This window comes from Periophthalmus magnuspinnatus, chromosome 20 (assembly GCF_009829125.3).
Source record: "Periophthalmus magnuspinnatus isolate fPerMag1 chromosome 20, fPerMag1.2.pri, whole genome shotgun sequence".
Lineage (NCBI taxonomy): Eukaryota > Metazoa > Chordata > Actinopteri > Gobiiformes > Gobiidae > Periophthalmus > Periophthalmus magnuspinnatus.
Genome location: NC_047145.1, coordinates 23949888 through 23969237, shown reverse-complemented (window position 1 = coordinate 23969237; position 19350 = coordinate 23949888). Strand labels below are relative to the sequence as shown.

The following is a 19350-nucleotide window of genomic DNA, read 5'->3' as shown; positions in this document are numbered from 1 at the left end:
AAACAAAAAAAAGAAAGAAAAAAAAAGTCCCTACACTGGCCTTAAGTATTTGCCGATGTCTAATATTATGATCCCAAAGTATAATATCGGTATTGAAGGAGAAAAAGCTGGATCGTGCATCCCCATTACTACGGCAGCCTTCACTAGCCCTGTTTAAATAGTGTGTATTTATTATTTGTTGTATTAATAAGTTATTAATTATTAGTTTAAGTAGAATCAAAATCCTGTACCAAACAAAATATACTTTTAAATGTTCAATCCAACTGAAAAGATCTGCTGCCTTCAGTCCTCACACAACACTCAATATTAGATATTAAATAATAATTTGAAATTATTATTTTTTAATGGTTACAATATCATTTTAAACATTGCACTAACCAATGCAAACATGACAGAATGCACAGGCCACAGCAGCCCTCACTCACACTATCATATTGTACCTGTAGAGTTGGGCCCTGGTCGCGTCTCGTCTAACACAGCAGACAAAAGCAGAATGAGAGACTGTGAGGCGTGGTCCGCAAACATGAGACACCTTTTTGTTTCAAATCTGTCACTGTTTCTCACTTTTATTCTCAATGAGACCCAGCCCAAGACATAAGAAAAAAGAACATGCTCAAAGTGAAATAAAGACGAGAGATTTTACACCAGAACTGTGTTCAGGCAAAAGATGTCACAGAGATCTTCAGTGAATAGAACCTAAAGCTGTGAACTGGACAATGTTCTTCAGGTTAACAGAATGTTCTGGTTCAGTCCTAGTTTAGTCCTGGTTTAGTCCTGGTCCAGTTTAGTCTTGGTCCAGTTCAGTCCTAGTTCAGTCCTAGTTCAGTCCTAGTTCAGTCCTAGTTCAGTACTAGTTCAGTCCTAGTTCAGTACTAGTTCAGTACTAGTTCAGTACTAGTTCAGTACTAGTTCAGTACTAGTTCAGTACTAGTTCAGTACTAGTTCAGTACTAGTTCAGTACTAGTTCAGTACTAGTTCAGTACTAGTTCAGTCTTACTTTATTACTAGTTTAGTCCTAGGTTAAGTCCTAGTTTAGTTCTGGTATTTATTGGGAAATATGAGTCTTGGGGTTCAGTTACTTGCTGACAAAATATAAATCGTTTACCAGTTGTTTAGTGAACAAAGGCATCTGAGAGTACATTTTCCTTGAATACTATCAGCAATGGTACTGACATGTGATACATCAAACTTAACCAGCTCCAAAGAGAGCAAGTAAAGCTGCTGGCAGCTCCCGAGATTCAAGTTGGACACTTTAAAGTCTAATTTAAGTTTAGACCTAGTCCGAATTCAGTCCTGATTTCGTTCTAGTCCTTTGCCCTGTTTTCCTGTGATTGGTCATTCCCCTGCTCTGATCTGATTGGCTCCTTGTCGTCAGGTAAACTTTGATCTTTTCCCTGGGTTTTATCATCGGCCGTCGTCACTACATCAATCAGGAAGCTGAAGAACCCGAACAGCCAATCAGAGCCCTCGTCCGACAAAACGCTAATCACTTCCTCCAATGATGACTCTGCGTTTCCCTCGCTGCTGCCATCTTTGTTCAGGCCTGACCCAGGATGAAGAAGGAGACAAGGGAAGGAGACGAGGGAAGGAGACGAGGGAAGGAGATGAGGGAAAGAGACGAGGGAAGGAGATGAGGGAAAGAGACGAGGGAAGGAGACGAGAGAAGGACACGAGGGAAGGACACGAGGGAAGGAGACGAGGGAAGGAGACGAGGGAAGGAGACGAGGGAAGATGTTGTGGGGAAAAATGGAGTAAAGTATAAAGAATGGGAAATGATATAACCAAAATTGACCAAATATGAAGAAAGAAAGAAAGAAAGAAAGAGGAAAGAGTGAGTAATGACGAAATACAAGTGTCACTTCCATAGACTGTATAAAGAAGTGGACTAAGAGAGTGTGACGTCACCCACAGTGTGACTCTAGTCACATGAAGCTCATCGAGACTACTGGTTATAGGGGCGAATTTGGAGCATAGTTCCAAATTTGGAATTCTGACTGCGACCATCATAGTACCCTGTAGCTAACGCCAGCAGAAACTACCTTGGGGAAAGAAGGCATCTGATTGGTTTGTTATTAAGGTTCCTATCTTGATTTACGGTCAAAATTCTGAAGTAAAAACCCCAAGATCATATAGAGCAGGTTAATACAAACATTTTAAAACCAAAATAATGAGTGTGCCAGCAGCAGTTACGGAGAATGGGGTGGAGCTTTTTCAATAGAAAGTGAATTGAAGCAGATGGAGCCAGAAGTACACCCACGATCACTTCCTGTTTGGAACCCAGTGACTAGCAGGTTAGCTATGTCCATTTATATCTACAGTTTATGGTCAATGTCTCACTGTCTATGGATCTATTGACCTTTGGCCCTGTCTCCTTTTGTGGTAGCAGTTCCGGTTAAGTAGGAATCCCATTCAATGGAGAATTTGAGAAACGTTTTGCAAAGTCTGATGTAAAGTCGGTTCATTTGTGTAAAATGGTCAGTGTTCATGTGACCCAACAATCACATGAACATGAGCCTCCGATTCTCTGGGAGGCTTTTGAGTGGCTCTGAAATCTGAATAGAACACATTTGCAGTCACGATCGGCCCTATGCAAAATAATACAACTGCAATGACAATGTTGCCGCCCGCAGCAACTTTTACCCAATAATAACCCGGATAAGACATGTCCCCTCTGCTCTGATGGGAGTTTGACTAGTGGCAATGCTGCAGTACTGCATAGAGTGAACTCATCATTTAATTTAGATAAGGATTTATATGAGACAACAGCAGAAAGGACAAGTGAGTGAGTTAGCTGAAGCTTTGGTATTGGTAGTTATTTTTGCATGAACTCCCATGGAGGTGCACTTGTGAGTGCAGTTTGGGTCAGATACATAGAGATACAGAATAGTGTTGAGAGCTTTTGCCACACCCTCTTTTTGGCTGACCAGTCGAATGGCAAGAAATGTCTTTTGTTCAACAAGAATTTATTTAGTCGACTACAGCCCTAGAAGTCTGCCTGTGTTGAGCTGACAGGGACCTACAGCTTTCACAAAGCTTGGATTTTAAATGGCGCCAAATGGGAGCTCTGTAAGATTTAACCTTCATACTGTTGTCAGGTCAAACAGGCCAGACAGGCCAGGTTTGGTCCTGCTTTGGTCCTGCTTTGGTCCTGCTTTGGTCCTGCTTTGGTCCTGCTTTGGTATTAGTTCAGGTTGCTTCAGTCACAGTTTCAGTCCTTATATTGGTGTTCCGTGATCTTAATTGACCAAACAGAAACAAAAGCTGAGTCTGTTTTTTGAAATATGAAAAACACTTCTATAAACCACGTCACTCCAAAGGAAAATGATTTAAAGGGCCAGATTACTCTGTTCTAATGTTTCCTCATCACAAACAGACCTGGAGTTGTGTTTTGTTTCATTCACACATGTTTAACATACAAACTCTGCATATTGAGGCCGTGTTCTTCTCTCAAACAGAAAACACTCTGTTCCACCTTGTGATGTCATCATGTGGTAATACAGGAAGTGCTCCAATGTGTTTTTAACTCCATACATCTTCAATAGAATCATTTGGATAATTTCAGATCTGGAATTGCAAATCTCTACTGAACTAAAAGTAAAAGGTAGCTGCTAATTTGAAAATTACCACTTCATGACATCACAAGGTGGAACAGAGCATTTTGAGCTTTGGAGATTTACAGACTAATAATAAAGTGTTAGTCAAACATGTGAATGAAACAAAACACAACTCCAGGTCTGTTTTTGAGGAGGTAACAGCATTATAACACGACTTAAAGCTCACAAGAGTCTGTTTTGTGTAATATAGGGCCTTTAAAAAAAAAACTCACCAAGCAGAACTTTGGCGTCCTCCAGGTCAAAGTCTCCATCTCCATCAGAATCATAGGCTGACAATTTACCTGAAGACAAACGCAATTTTTTTTTTTTACATTTTATGGTTTAGTTTTTAGCATCACAGCAAAAACAATAGAAATCACAATTAGATATGACCCATGTGGTTTAGAACATGCCTTACAATGAATGATGAGGAAAAATACTAAAACAAAAGTTACAAGAGATGGCCTCATATTTTGACTGCGTTCACACTTTCAACACAAGACACACCACAGATACATTGGGACTAAACCTGAACGAGACCAGAACTAAACCAAGTCTATCCCAGGACCAAACCAGGACCACACCAGGACCAAACCAGGACCAAACCAAAGTGTGAATGCAGCCTTAAAGAACTCAATAAGATGGTGGATATTTGAATGCCGTGTTAAAATGAGTCTTGTTTTTGTACCTTGTAAAACATTTGTAAAGTTTTGCCGGAACTCCTTCGCTCTGGCTGCCATCGGGGAAAATCAGACGAGATTAGAAACACAGAAGATGGAACTTCGATTTAACTTTGATTTTAAATTAAACATGACGCCAGATACAAGGTACACGTGTTCAAATCAAATATAGGTTTTACTGGTGACTATTCCAATGCTGATTTATTCTTTAGTACAAATACACTGGTCATGATGGCCAAGTTATTTATGTTATAATTTGGTGTTTTGGTTCAAGACGATTATCGAATCACAATCAGAATGAGCCTCACACGAGTCTCTCATGCCAGTTTCAGTGGTGAAATCAAATTAAACTTATAAATCCTCTGTAAACTGAATAGTCACTACCTAAACCCCAGCACTACATGAGGCACAGAGGACATAAAATATGTGATAGTGGTCTACTCTTCACCTCACCCTCAGGAACAAGTGCACGTGCTTGAGGCGTGCACGGGGGATTGTGAGAGTGACAAACTGTTGAGATATTGCTGAAATCATTATGAAATTCAGGACCGGTCTGTTTGTTTGAGCTCTGACAGACAGGAAGTGGCTCTGAGCCGCTTCCTTCTGATTCACCCTTATCTCCAACTCTTAAGCCGGGTGTGGAGGGAGGGCAAAGCAGAATGAATACTTTCAAAAACTTAAAATGTATTTGTGGAGGTCCAAAAAGCAGACAAATGTGAAAGGAGAAAGGGCTGTAAAATGACCAACGCAACAAAGAAAACAGCGGTGCCCAAAGTGAGCAGACGTCACCGTAAACATCATCACAACAAACCTGCAGGTGATGTGCAGCTATCCTCATGCAGAATTTTTTCATCTGTATCAAAATGACGACTGAATCTTATCACCAATTAAGAAAATAAAATTGGACAAAAGAATAAGTATGTCACAGTGGGCGTGTACCGGTGGAGGTGAAAACGGGGATCTGCAAACTGGCATCTTGAAATTAAGCAAATAAAGACTGATCGAATATGCACATGGTTAAAAGTACATTTTACAGAATAGGTCTGATTTAAGATATATATTTTGTTATTATCATAAACAATATACTTGATATTCAAATGACTGTTTTTAAATTAAGCCTATTCTCTATTATATTATTTTGTTGTTTGTCTTTTCAATATTTTTTTATTATAGACGATATACTCCATATTCTATTTCTGCATTTCTCCAAAACATGTGTGACATTATCAGATTTCAATATATTTAATCTACATCTCTCACCTCTATCATCTCTGCACGCACAAAGCATTTTTAAAGAAAATGTGTTCTTATTGATGCTTTCAGCTGACGTCGTCTACAATCCCTGGGGGTGTGATGCTAACTGTAGGTACTGCTCTGTCTGAAGCTCTGTTAGACTTTAATCTGATTTAGCTAGAACTGCAAGAGGTGAGCTCATTACAGTCACAAGGGAGCTAGCATTAGCCAACAGTTTTTCAGTCAACCTTTCTCACCTCTTTTTTGAAAATCGAACTCCTAAACAGGACCATGAATCCTTGTATTGATCGCAGGATCCTGAAAATGTGTTATTTAAATCAATTTTGTACTTTTTCTTGAGATTTTAGATTTCTTTTGGTTATTATTGCTATTGTGTGCATTGTATCACCATGGTAACTGCTGAACATTCCGTCATCATTGCAAAGTATGAATTGTGAAATGTTGAGGTTTTATTGAAACGACTCACCCAGAACGCTGTCATAGTCCACCACGTCGAAGTAGACCACCGCCATGGAGCTCCAGAGCCCAATCAGAGCTAGGACTACAACCAGACTGAACCAGGACCTGGCCGGACCAGAGGACTGACCTGCACCAGGGGAGGCATCTCCGGACTCAGACGAGCGGCCATTTTTACTGAAGGAGGACTTCACATCTACAACAGACAGACTTGGGTTAGACCTGCTTGTTTAAGACTATGTTTAGTCTCGGTAGAGACCTGGTTTAATCCCGGTATATACCCGGTATAGACCTGGTTTAGACCTGATTGCCTTGTGTTACTCAACATCCAAATACACGTCAGATGATAAATAACTGACTGGACTACAGACCTCCATTTTGCTTGTAGTCTTTGTGCAGAGTGCACAGGGGACAATGCAAAATGTCACAGTGACAGGAATAGAGTGACCTGACACACAGCTGCCACAGTCAACTCTCAATACTGCAGATCACACCACAGTACTACAGGATTATGCATGTTTATCAATGTGCACTCAATAAACTGACATGTTTAAAGTCACAAATATTTTACATTAAGTTCAAACATAAAGTAAAAATATTAATATTAATTAATTCATATTATATAGATTACTCATAAAGACCTGCAAAACTAATGCAAGAATCTCATGCATTTCAGAGCATGTTTGTAGAAGTCTAAACTACAGGATTAGTAACTTTTACACAGAATAAGACCCCATGTAAAAGTAGGGAGAGCCTCTGACACACAGGGAGGGCATCTGACACGCAATTAATTCTTAAGGAGGAGGGAGATGACACAAAGAACTGCAGACTTTGGGATTTAATCGTGAAAATTCAAATTATGATTTCTCCTTTAGGCTTTGTTCGAATGTTTTCAGATGTGCAGTGAAACTGCACATAACTATTTATAAACAGCCCTAAATGATAGAGAGGAGCTATTTTGTCTCTGAAGGCGTCACTGTGAAAATAAATACTTCCTGATCGCTTCCTGAATCACCTACCCACTTCCTGCCCAAGCAAAAACTGGACAAAAGGCTGCATCAGAGCGATCACAGATGGAACAATGTAAAAATGTCAATCTGGCATCAAAAACGTCTGAAGTCAGTTAACAGTGGAGGAACATAAAACCAGACAAAAGCAGTTTGAACTGAAGAGTGCGTGAGGAGTAATCCAGACATTTAACGTGAGAATTGTCCCAAATGTAAACGCAGTGTGCGGCTCTGAAGTGTCCACTCTGTCCACTGTCTCTGGACTCAAATAGACACGACCTTGACTGGAGGACGGTGGACTTAAAGAGACACTCACCCTGTTCACACAATGTAACCACACCAGAGACACACTGGAGACAAGTGTGGGCAAATCAAAGAACAACAATAGAAATGGCAATAGAACGAATGTGCCCCAGTTTAAGTCTCTGTACCTGATTTTTTACCATTTTAAAAACATCAAAAACTAGTTTATTTTAAACAGTTTGCACTAGTCCTGAGTTATTCCTCTTACCTTATACATTCAGAGCATCCTAAATATTCACCATGGTGAATTTATAAGTGCTTTTTTCAACTCAGAGACCAGAGCAGAGTTTTGTGGTCATGGTAATGCTAACAACAACTAGCATGCTGCCATGCAATTCCTGATTCTTCATCTGACAATAAAATGCTTCATGCACTGCACAGTACACAGTGAACATATTTTGCTTATACAGTATAGTAGTAAAGTGGCAAACCACATTTTGCTCAAACACATGGAGAAAATGGACATTTTGACACTGTCAAAACAATTTTAAGACTGAAAACTCAAGAAAAAATACAAAATTGATTTAAACATTTTTCAGGAGCCTGTGATCAGTCCAAGTGTTCATGATCCTGTTTAGGAGTTTGATTTTACACAAAAAGGTGAGAGTGACTCACTGAAAACTGTAATGTTATTTGAGAGGGACTTTCTTAACACTAAATGAGCTCATCTGTTGTAGTTCAGCTAAGTCAGCTCTTTATGGTCAGACTGTGTTCAAACAAAACTCAGATTAAACTCTAACAAGCCTCAGACAGAGGAGTGCTACAGTTAGCATCACACCCCCAGTGACTGTTGAAAGTATCAACAGAGTTACGCAGTATCATACTAGACCTACACCTTAATGGGGACACACCATCAGGCCTAGTAACAAGTGAGCTCTGTGGAGAGGTGAGCACACTTACAATAAGCATACATGATTAACATTTAATTTCAAGCTTGAAAAATACCTGCCACTGTGGAACATCCCAATTAAGACAACCCACCAGAAAATTTCCATAGTGCAGCTTTAATAATAGCTGGATGTTTGACAGAAGAAAAATTAAGATAATTTTCAAGTTCATCAAAGGCTATAAACACATGCCTCAATTGGACCAGTAGAATGGTGATCTCAGGCCTCAGACCCTGTAAAGGTCGGAAGAGCATCTGGTGGCTTAGAGAGACAAGGCTTCTCTGTACTTCTTCTGTCTTAAAGTAATGTCTATTTTCTGAATTTAAAAACAGAACTTCTCTGTCACACTGATCACAGTGGTGTTATCTGCTTCCTGTTTGCTCCATCTGCCCCTCACGCCAGACAGACACCATCATTTCTATTGATTAAGACTATGTTTAAGCCCAGTTTAGACCTGGTTTAGACCTGGTTTAGACCTGGTTTAGACCTGGTCTAGTCCATCATTCATAAATTGTAAATAACGGTGTGTGGAGACTGGGGACCTCAAGCTACGACAACGATTAAATATTTCTAATATAAAATGATATGTTGCTAATGGGGAAAGTCCAGGGAGGAATCATTGGATTTTAACCTATGAATAGTTACTTGTTTAATTAATTTCAAACTTTACGCTCACACTTAAAAAAATCTGTCACCACATTATCATGAGACCCATATGATTTTCACATTTGATCTTATTTTATCCCCTCTATAATATAAAACATACCATTATACAAATAACATAAGCTTTATCTTAACAATATTAATCACGCATAGAACATGTCAAGAGGAATCACGGAACTCTGGTTTAAAAAGCGACATTTTTACACTTGTACAATAAGGTACATGCCAAAAGAAGAAAAACAAAGATAATACATGAATACATTCATGACGTAACACTTCTCTGTTCAATTCGGCGGATTTTTACATTCATAAATTCATTTAGTTTGAATGCGTTTTTAGCAAATATCCCACGATGGCGCTACAGTGTGCGTCCGAGCAGCCACAGTAGAGCACAGGCATCTCCACAAAAATAACTCACTTTCACTATCAGACTCAACGCCGAATGAAAGGCAATGACATTTATAATAGTTACATATGTTTGTTATCTTTCTGCGTGCCTTTAAATCGGGAATAATTCAGAAATCGCCTTTGAATGCCTGAAAATGTAGGCGCGTCCTGTGAACACAGATGAGAACAGCATCTTTACCTCTTTTCCCTTGGCTTTTGGAGTTTCTTCGCTGCGTCATGTCTTTAATTCTTCAATAATGCCCGGAAATGTGTTTTACTGTGTCATAAATCCCTCTGAATGCTCCGTAAAGGCTGTAAAACCCGTAAAACTTTAGACAGATGACCGCAGAGAGACGCTGTTCTGCCACAAAACAAGCTCCGAGAAATCACGTCCTCACTGTGGAGCTGTAGCGCCTGACTGACAGCATTGTCGGCCAATCAGGAGACAGTGGTCAGTGAGAGGGGCGGGACTAGAGGCGGGACATGCACATTCTATCCAATTGGTTACTCGGAATTCCCGTTCACTTTTTAACGGGACAAAACGTGGCACGAGCTGAAGTTTTTTAAAAGATTTGGGCGTTGAATATTCACAAAATAATTAATTATTAATCTAAACCGATTGTTAAATTATAATTTTATAGAGCACTGAGGAGCTTTGATTTTTAAAGGACCTATGTTATACTATTTTCTGATCTCTGTTATAATGTTGTTTCCTCATCACAAACAGACCTGGAGTTGTGTTTTGTTTCATTCACACATGTTTAACACACAAACTCTGCATATTTAGCCTGAGTTCTTCTCTCAAACAGAAAACACATCACCTTGTGATGTCATGTGGTAATACAGGAAGTGCTCCACTGTGTTTTTAAATTCCATACACCTTCACTACAATCATTTGAATAATTTCAGCCCTGGAATTCTCACAAGGTGGAACAGAGCACTTTTAGCTTTACAGATGTCGACAGACTAATAATAAAGTCTTACTTAAACATGTGTGAATGAAACAAAACACAACTCCAGGTCTGTTTTTGAGGCAACGACATTATAATATGGCTTAAAGCTACAAGAGTCAGTTTTGCGTAGTATCTCACCTTTAATTATGTTGTTACACTATCATCTATGTTTATATTATGGCTGACTTAATTTTTATTTATTTATCACAAATTAATTCAAATATGGCTCTTAGTGCAGGTGCTTACTGCTTAGGACTTAGTGAGTCAGCACCGCCCTCTACCTGAACTGCCCTCTAAGCAACATCAGTGGCTATATTCACGTGCACACTAAAACCTGATAATAATCAGATTTCTAAAGATTATTTCAGTGACATGTGTCCACCTCTTTTGCTCTGACTCTGCATTGTGTTGTGGGTATTGAGGTAGAAATGACACAGGCTCAGCTCGAGTCCAGAGGGTTTACTCTTATTCAGGGATCCATCCACCCATTTTCCTCCACTTATCTGGGACCGTGTTGCAGGGGCTAAGACTGCTGCCCTCCCAGACTTTCCTCACCCCAGACATGTCCTCTAGCTTCTTTGGTGGGAGCCCAAGGCGTTCACAGACCAGCCGAGAGACATAGTCCCTCCAGCGTGTCCTGAATCTCTCGAGCCAGCTGGGTAGGAGCAACGGCTCTACTCCAAGCTCCTGTGTGACTGAGCTCCTCACCCTACTCTATGGGAGTGCTCAGCCACCCTGTGCAGGTTCAAGTCAGGGAGGCAGTTCTTCCTGATCACCCCTCTCCAGGTGCACTGTCTAGTACCCCTCCCAGCGACTTCAGGAAGGTACTCTGCACTGCTGTTTGACCCATAGGCCGACACAACAGTGTGAGACCTGTCCCCGACCCGAAGGCCCAGGGATGTGACCCTCTCACTGCCGCTCCCCTTTGGCAATGCCAGATAAATGGAGAGTCCAGCCCCTCTCAAGGAGTTGGATTCCAGAGCCCAAGCTGTGCGTGGAGGTGAGTTCGACTATATCTAGTCAGTAAAACTCAACCTCCTGCACAAGATCAGGCTCTTTCCCTCCCAGCGAGGTGACATTCCATATCCGCAGAGCTGGTCTGGAGATCCGGTCGCTGAGGCCCCCGCCTTAGACTGCCACCCAGATCTCTTTGAACCAACCCCAATTCAGGGATGTAGTGCCAAAATTATGGGCCCTGGATACATATTATCTTGGTGGGCCTGCACTACATGTTGTCTAATGAAAAACAACCCCCCTGGGGGGGCCCAGTCCAACGCCCCTGGTCTTGTTGCAAATATGAGGTGTTTTAACCAATATTTCTGCAAAAAAAAGTACAATTAAAGTAAATGAATAAAACATCCAGAAGAGTATGACAAAATAACAGCTTGATACAGTTAGATGATTAAAATTTAATTTACAATACAATTAACATATTTAAATACTGGTATGTAAAGAAAAGACATTAAAGAAGTCTAATCTTTACAAAGCAAGCAATGATGTCTTAGTGGGGACCCAAAATGAATGCGTCTTACATCAGCATAAAGTGCACAGCTCTGTTGCTAGGTGACACCACAGCACGCTCAGGTACACAGGTACATAATCAAACCAGAACAAAATAATACACATTCAATACAATATTTTGATTGACAACATAGTCCACAGTGTGATATGAGTGGCCAGAGGGACCATACAGGTCTGTCACAATAACATATTGTGAAGTTTGATGTATTGCTGACTTAAATATAGACAATAATACTGAAACTAATTTATGACACTCACACATTAACCCAAAAGCAAATTTAAACCACGAGAACTATTCAAAATCTACAATATATATTTTTTTAAACATGAGCTGCAATGATAAAAATGAGCAGAATGAAACACACATCTGTATTGAGTCATAGAAATATTGAGTCATAGAAATGATAAATTCAACCTACTGCCTTCTACAAACCTTATCACATAGCCAAAAAATAATCCCAAATTTCCCAGTAGTGCAAAGAAAAAGTCCCCATGATAAATACTGACCCACAAAACATATTGTTTCATCTTTCATATATTAAACAATAAGTTGATAAAGTTATTATCATGACAGGCCTAGGACCACGGTTAGAAAGAAAGCTGATTACTTTATTTTGGAGTTGTGTTTTGTTTCATTCACGCATATTTGAGTAATCCTTTATTAGTTCAGTAGAGATTGGAAATTCCAGATCTGAAATCATCCAAATGATTCTAGTGAAGATGTGAGGAGTTTTAAAACACAGTGGAGCACTTCCTGATTCACCACATGACATCACAAGGTGGAACAGAGTGTTTTCAGTTTGAGAGAAGAACTCAGCCTAAATATGCAGAGTCTGTGTGTTAAACATGTGTGAATGAAACAAAACTCCAGGTCTGTTTGTGATGGGGACACAACATTAGAACAGATCAGAGAATAGATGACGTACATGGCTTAAGTGAAGTGCTCTTTTTGGGTGTACTCCTCCTTCTCTGAAGCTGCTGCTCTGCTGTCTGCTGCAGAGAGAAAGAGAGAGAGAAAGGCAGTTTAGTTTCGACAAATACTGGAGATAAAGAAATAATGAAGCTCCGTGTGTCCGCTAGGGGGAGACATGCACTGACAATGAGGTGTCTGTATTTCCCGACAGTAATCTATACATTAAGTTGAACATGATTTACATTACTTAGGACAAATCAAAACAGTTAAATGTAAAAAAACAAAAAAAAAACCTAGCATCGACTGATTTTTTTGTTGTTGCAACATGCACGCGCCGCCCGGGGTTTTTCAAATAAGATCTGTACAGTGTTCATACGGACATGGGACAGAATCCTTCCTGGACAGTTTCCACCCCTGTACATTCATGTATTAACACACTGCTATATTTAGACAATTCAAAAGGTCTCCACAAGTATCCTAGGACGCACCGAGCAAAGAGAGAGACACTGATGGAGACATAAGAGTCATGTGATATTCAAACTACAGGCGAAGTGCTCTCTGTTTCACCCCAAAAAACTCAACATTTCGGTCTGTGCGCGCGCCTCATCCCGTGTCCCGGAGCAGCTGTTCTCGCAGGTTCAGGTCCCACGCCCAAAACTCGCGATATTTCCTCCCTCTCCCCTGTCCCCGTGCGCATACGGTGAGGTGCCTAGCGCTCAGTCTGGAGTTTGCCGCGCACCGCTCCACAGCGTCCCTCTCCAAACTTCACTTCTGTCCGGGTCCCAAGACACATCGCGGACACTTTCCTCTGGACCCCCCCTGTGGACACGTCTCTGTGGACACCTCTCTGTGAACACCTCTCTGTGGGATACAAACTCCGAGAGGAGCCGCTGTCCTGGAGCTCCAAACCTCCGGCAGCCGCAGCGGGACAACGCGCTGAGGCTGCCCGGGACATCACGCACCTTCCCCCGTATCTGTGCGTCGGACCCCCTCTGGAGCCTTGGATCTAAACATTTTTTCCTGATGGATTTGGAGTCGCGCGCTCCGTATCCCGCGTGCGTCCTCGGGTGACAACCGGACACGCACGAGCCTGGACCGCTTTTTCCGCACGAGCTCCACACGTGAGTAACGCTGGTTTTATTTTAGGAGTGTTTATGTCCTTCTTGTGTTCAAACGGAACCAAAGGCTTCAAACAGAAAGGCTTTAATCCCGAGCCTAACTCAGCTCTTTCTCATGTGCCACCGAAAACTTCACCAAACGCGTCAAACACTGCCTCCATCTTCTCTATGTCTAATTTCATCATGATATGAAATCCTGCTTGTATTATTATCAACAAAACCGGCATTTCATCAACTTTTCCTTGCTCCGGTATCACATTGTGGCACCATTACGCACGGACTGTAACTGTTTTTGTACTAATTTTAGAAACGCTATGATCAAAATGCGAATCATTTGAAATGGTCTGACCTCAGCGCAGCCGGCTCGTTATTGGCTCAATATAAATAACAACTTTAAACTCGAATAATTATCACATTCCGTCTTGGTTCGTCCCGCGGAGGTCAAATTCTCACCGCGTTACGCGCATTTCACGTCCAGAATAGTCGCTCTGAGCGCTCTGCTCCCAGGACCAGAGAATACTCCATGTACCGTGTTTACACCGCGCTCTGCTTCTATAGAGTCCAAACTCTGTGCGGACCACAATCAAACCATAATTTAACCAAAACTCTTACAATCTCACAAATGTACTTTACGGCGCCTTTTCCATCCCAGTTGTATATTTTACACACTATTTTCAATAGTCCTGCACTTTAATAAGAAATGACCCTGGACACACTGGACCCCGCTCCCAAACCAAGGTGAACCCAAGGTTCCAGTCCCTGCGCTCTCGTTTCATCTCCGCATCTCCAAAACGCATCGGCATCATTACGCACGCGTTATTTGCCATCTCCTGCGCGTGTGCCAATGGTGCCAGTGGTGCCAGTGGTGCCAGTGGTCACTGAACTGCGTAACGGACTCGGTTTTATGGGTGCGCTTTTTGGTCCGGCATGTGCGCTTTAGTGGCGGTGCCAAACGCACGGCTCACGTCCTCTTTAAACGTCTTTTATGAGGTTTTCTTCGCCTGTCGCTACAGAGATTTACGATCATTAGTTTAAAGACAGACGTGTTAAACAGACCGTAACCTGCGAATAGACACTCGAACTGCCATCCACATGAACGCAGCGTGCGCAGTAAACGCCTTTATGTCTAAACAGGTGCAAAGGGCCGCGAAAAAACATCGATTATAGAGTAACAGGAGCGCGGTGAAGAATAACTGCGTTTTTCAACTTAAGAAACGCGCCTGTCAATTAACGCGACGAGTCTGACGCTAAGAAAGTTCACTTAAACGAGGTCAGATGACGCACCGCTTTGTGCCCAAGTACATACGTGACAAAATATAACACGTCAGCGTTTGGAAGAAGAAAAACTATCGCTGTTCATAATCATAAATCACTTTAAACAAGGACGGCTGTTTAGAGCCTGGGCCTACAGTAATGAGCCAAATCAACCAATGAGGAGCAGAAGCGGTTCAGCTCTGTGGCCTCATTATTATTATTATTATTATTAAATAGACCTGTTTGTATAGAAATGACTGAATGTGGCGTTTGGACGGAACAAAAACATTCAAGTACAAAATTAAAGGAGAGGAGCGCAGATAAAAGGCCCTGTGCGCACACACTGCACCTGAACCTGTCACAACTGCGACATTTCACACTTTGCGTTTAGGAAACACAGGCATGCATTTAGTTTGAACCACGAGACAAAGATTTGCTTTTGTTATAAGGACAAAGATGCAGTTATTGTGTAGTTATCAGTCATATTTGGACTTTGGAGATTGAAATTCCTTTTAAAATGTGAATTTGAAACATCTAAAAACATGTGAGTGTTGTGTTTGTGCTGCAGGGCACAGCTGTATCTCTTTATACGATTTTAACTCAAATTATTTTTATTTTCATCTGCTAAAACTCAAAAAATGACCCTCTATCAATTATTTTTTATGTCAGATGCCCTCCCATTCCCCTGTATCCCTGTGTGTCAGATGCCCTCCCATCCTCCTATAACCATGTGTGTCAGATGCCCTCCCCTCCTCCTGTATCCCTCCAGATGCCCTCCCCTCCTCCTGTATCCCTCCAGATGCCCTCCCCCGCTCCTGTGTCCCTGCAGTGTTAGTGTTAGAGCTGTGTGCAGGTCAGATGTCTCTAGTGAAGCTGTAGATGTTGTGTTTGGATGAATGTAGTGGGAGAATGGAGCTTGTCACATTTGTGGATGTTGCTTTTTGAGATTTCTTAAGCTTACATGAGGCTGACTGACCTTTTGCTCTGAACATAACTGTTGTATCATTTTGTGTATTAAATATTGTGCTTGTTCCAAAGTGCTGAAGTGGTTTGACGTCTGAGCTGAGAAACATCTGTTCTTTTCTGTAGCATCTGCGTTTGTGTTTCCTCCGCTCTCTGCTCTCAGCACATGCAGGTCAGACTCTCCCCTGGTCTGAGCCTGAGTCCTCTGTGAAATGTCCTGTCAGAATTTTCTGCTCAAAGAAATATACTATCTCAATAGTTAAATCAGAAATATTCTGCAAAATGAACTTTTCAGAGCTTTAACCATTATAGTCATTTTGTCTCACTATTTACTCACCCCAAGTTGTATTTGGAGTGATTCATGTTGGAGCAGTCTTTAAGTACTTATTTTCAAGATGCCATTTTGCCGATCGGCACTCACCCACTCTGACATACCTACTTCGCTTTCCATTTATATTTCCTTAATTGGTGATCCAGATCAGGCAGCATCACGTAGCTGTTTCAAATGAAAAAAAATCCGCTGCTTGCTCATGTAATGTGCAGCTGTCCGTAGGAGGGGTGGACAGCGTGCGGCGTTTTGTTGTGATGACGTTTACAGCGATGTCAGCTCACATTGGACACCGCAGTTTTCTAACGTGGAAGTCAGCAGACTTTCTGTTATTAAGTCATTTTAGATAAATATTGTGAAAATAAAAAATGTGAAAATGATCCACAGTTGTCACAGATTAACTATAGAGCAGACACAAGCACAATATGTCTGCTTCAAAGTATGAAATGTAGTGTCCAGACCTGAGGCTGGTCCTGGTCAGAGGAGCGCTCTGTGCTACTGAGGACACTCTGGAGCTAACTGCAGGCTGTTGTACATTTAAGTTCACAAAGATCATTGTTTTCTCTCAGTAGACCGAGCATCAACACAGAAAATGCATTCCTGGCTCAGTCCCTGGTTTAGTCCTGATGAAGACCTGGTTTAGTCCCTGGTTTAGTTCTAGTTAAGATCAGGTTTAGTCCTGATATATGTCTAGTCCCTTTTAAGACCTGGCTCAGGCCCAGGCTTAGACCTGGTCCATTGTGGGTTTTATTCCATCATAATAGTTTCTAATTATATCACTGGACAAATAGGAAGTGCGGTCGGCTGCAGGTCCTTTCATAATAAAAGCCCTTTCAGAGTCAGTCTCTGATTTATTAAACAAACAGATCGAGTTTCGCAGCACGCTCCTTCCCTCAGGTTAGACAGCACACGTCTACATGGGCCTCAGGTTATACAGCAGAGGCCTGCATGGGCCTCAGGTTATACAGCAGAGGCCTGCATGGGCCTCAGGTTATACAGCAGAGGCCTGCATGGGCCTCAGGTTAGACTGGCACAGTTTCTGTGTTTCAGCTGAGTTTTGAAAGTCAACTGAAATTGTTAAAGATTTTGGTTATGTTTTGGTTATGTTTTTGTATGTTTTTGGTAATAATCCAGTGTATTGGTGCCTAGCCTGCACTTACATCACTCTGTTGTTGTAATGTCAGATTTTTCCTACCCGTGGAGGGAGTTGATCAGCAATATGGCGTCTTGAAGTGATTAAAGATTACTCAAACATGCACGAATCACTCCAAATACAACTTCAGAGAGTCAATGAGAAGGAAACTACTATAACATGATTAAAAGCTCTGAAAAGTACATTTTGCAGAGTAGTTCTCCTTTAAAAGTTTCTGTTGTGTTCTGGGCATGTTTATGTTGAGTTCTGGTTGTGTTCCAGTTGTGCGTCGACGAGTTCTGGTTGTGTTTCTGTTGAATTCTGGTTGAGTTCTGGTCGTGTTTCGGTTGAGTTCTGGTTGTGTTTTGGTTGAGTTCTGGTTGTGTTTTGGTTGAATTCTGGTCGTGTTTCGGTTAAGTTCTGGTTGGGTTCTTGTCGTGTTTTGGTTGAGTTCTGGTTGAGTTCTAGTTGAGTTCTGGTTGTGTTTTGGTTGAGTTCTGGTCGTGTTTCGGTTGAGTTTTGGTCATGTTCTGGTTGTGTTTTAGTTGAGTTCTGGTTGAGTTCTGGTTGTGTTTTAGTTGAGTTCTGGTTGAGTTCTGGTTGTGTTTTGGTTGAGTTCTGGTCGTGTTTCGGTTGAGTTCTGGTTGAGTTCTCGTCGTTGTCTTGGTTGAGTTCTGGTCGTGTTTCGGTTAAGTTCTGGTTGGGTCCTCGTTGTGTTTTGGTTGAGTTCTGGTCGTGTTTCAGGTGAGTTCTGGTTGTGTTTTGGTTGAGTTCTGGTCGTGTTTTGGTTGAGTTCTGGTTGTGTTTCTGTTATGTTTTGGTTGAGTTCTGGTCGTGTTTCGGTTAAGTTCTGGTTGGGTTCTCATCATGTTTTGGTTCTGTTCTGGTTGAGTTCTGGTCGTGTTTCGGTTGAGTTCTGGTCATGTTTTGGTTGAGTTCTGGTCGTGTTCTGGTTGAGTTCTGGTCATGTTTCCTTTGAGTTCTGGTCGTGTTTCGGTTAAGTTCTGGTTGGGTCCTCGTTGTGTTTTGGTTGAGTTCTGGTCGTGTTTCAGGTGAGTTCTGGTTGTGTTTTGGTTGAGTTCTGGTCGTGTTTTGGTTGAGTTCTGGTTGTGTTTCTGTTATGTTTTGGTTGAGTTCTGGTCGTGTTTCGGTTAAGTTCTGGTTGGGTTCTCATCATGTTTTGGTTCTGTTCTGGTTGAGTTCTGGTCGTGTTTCGGTTGAGTTCTGGTCATGTTTTGGTTGAGTTCTGGTCGTGTTCTGGTTGAGTTCTGGTCATGTTTCCTTTGAGTTCTGGTCGTGTTTCGGTTAAGTTCTGGTTGGGTCCTCGTTGTGTTTTGGTTGAGTTCTGGTCGTGTTTCAGGTGAGTTCTGGTTGTGTTTTGGTTGAGTTCTGGTCGTGTTTTGGTTGAGTTCTGGTTGTGTTTCTGTTATGTTTTGGTTGAGTTCTGGTCGTGTTTCGTTTAAGTTCTGGTTGGGTTCTCGTCGTGTTTTGGTTCTGTTCTGGTTGAGTTCTGGTCATGTTCTGGTTGAGTTCTGGTCATGTTTCGGTTGAGTTCTGGTCGTGTTCTGGTTGACTTCTTGTCTTGTTTCGGTTGAGTTCTGTTTGAGTTCTGGTTATGTTTTTGGTAATCCTCCTGTGTGCTGGGGCCCGGCTGCACTTGTACATCGCTCTGTTGTTGTTAAAGGTTGTGGGACATTAATGAACTGAAGCAGTGAGTCGTCTGTCACAGAAAGGTCACGACGCCGAGAAGGAGCTTCATCACAGACTCGTGTACACACACACGCACACACACCCCCACACACACACCCACACACACACACACACACACACATTTACTGTACAAAATAACATAGATGTTTACATGCATGGTCACACACACATACACACATTTACTGTACAGAATAACATAGATGTACACTTGCACGCACGCACGCACGC

General features: G+C 41.7%; 2 protein-coding genes across 9 annotated transcripts in view; one reads left to right on the top strand and one right to left on the bottom strand.

Annotated features, from left to right (window-relative positions):
- The window catches only part of unm_hu7910 (un-named hu7910), a 31481-nt gene extending 21828 nt beyond the window's left edge, over window positions 1–9653 (bottom strand). For 2 of the 8 annotated variants that reach the window (XM_055230166.1, XM_055230167.1), the window contains exons 1-5: window positions 9430–9622; window positions 5994–6179; window positions 4282–4326; window positions 3827–3895; window positions 441–470 (exon numbers count right to left, since the gene is read on the bottom strand). In XM_055230166.1, the coding sequence (XP_055086141.1) occupies window positions 441–470; window positions 3827–3895; window positions 4282–4326; window positions 5994–6179; window positions 9430–9469 (370 nt within the window). In that variant the 5' untranslated portion in view covers window positions 9470–9622. Of the gene's footprint in view, window positions 1–440; window positions 471–3826; window positions 3896–4281; window positions 4327–5993; window positions 6180–7002; window positions 7249–9429 lie in introns of those variants that run through there. The other 6 variants (XM_055230162.1, XM_055230163.1, XM_055230168.1 and 3 more) reach the window with 6 other exon arrangements.
- Window positions 9654–13595: 3942 nt separating this feature from the next.
- The window catches only part of LOC117388146 (sodium channel protein type 4 subunit alpha B-like), a 132010-nt gene continuing 126255 nt past the window's right edge, over window positions 13596–19350 (top strand). Inside the window, exon 1 of the mRNA XM_055230170.1 lies at window positions 13596–13738. The gene's annotated coding sequence lies outside the window, so the exon portion shown is untranslated. The remainder of the gene's footprint in view (window positions 13739–19350) is intronic.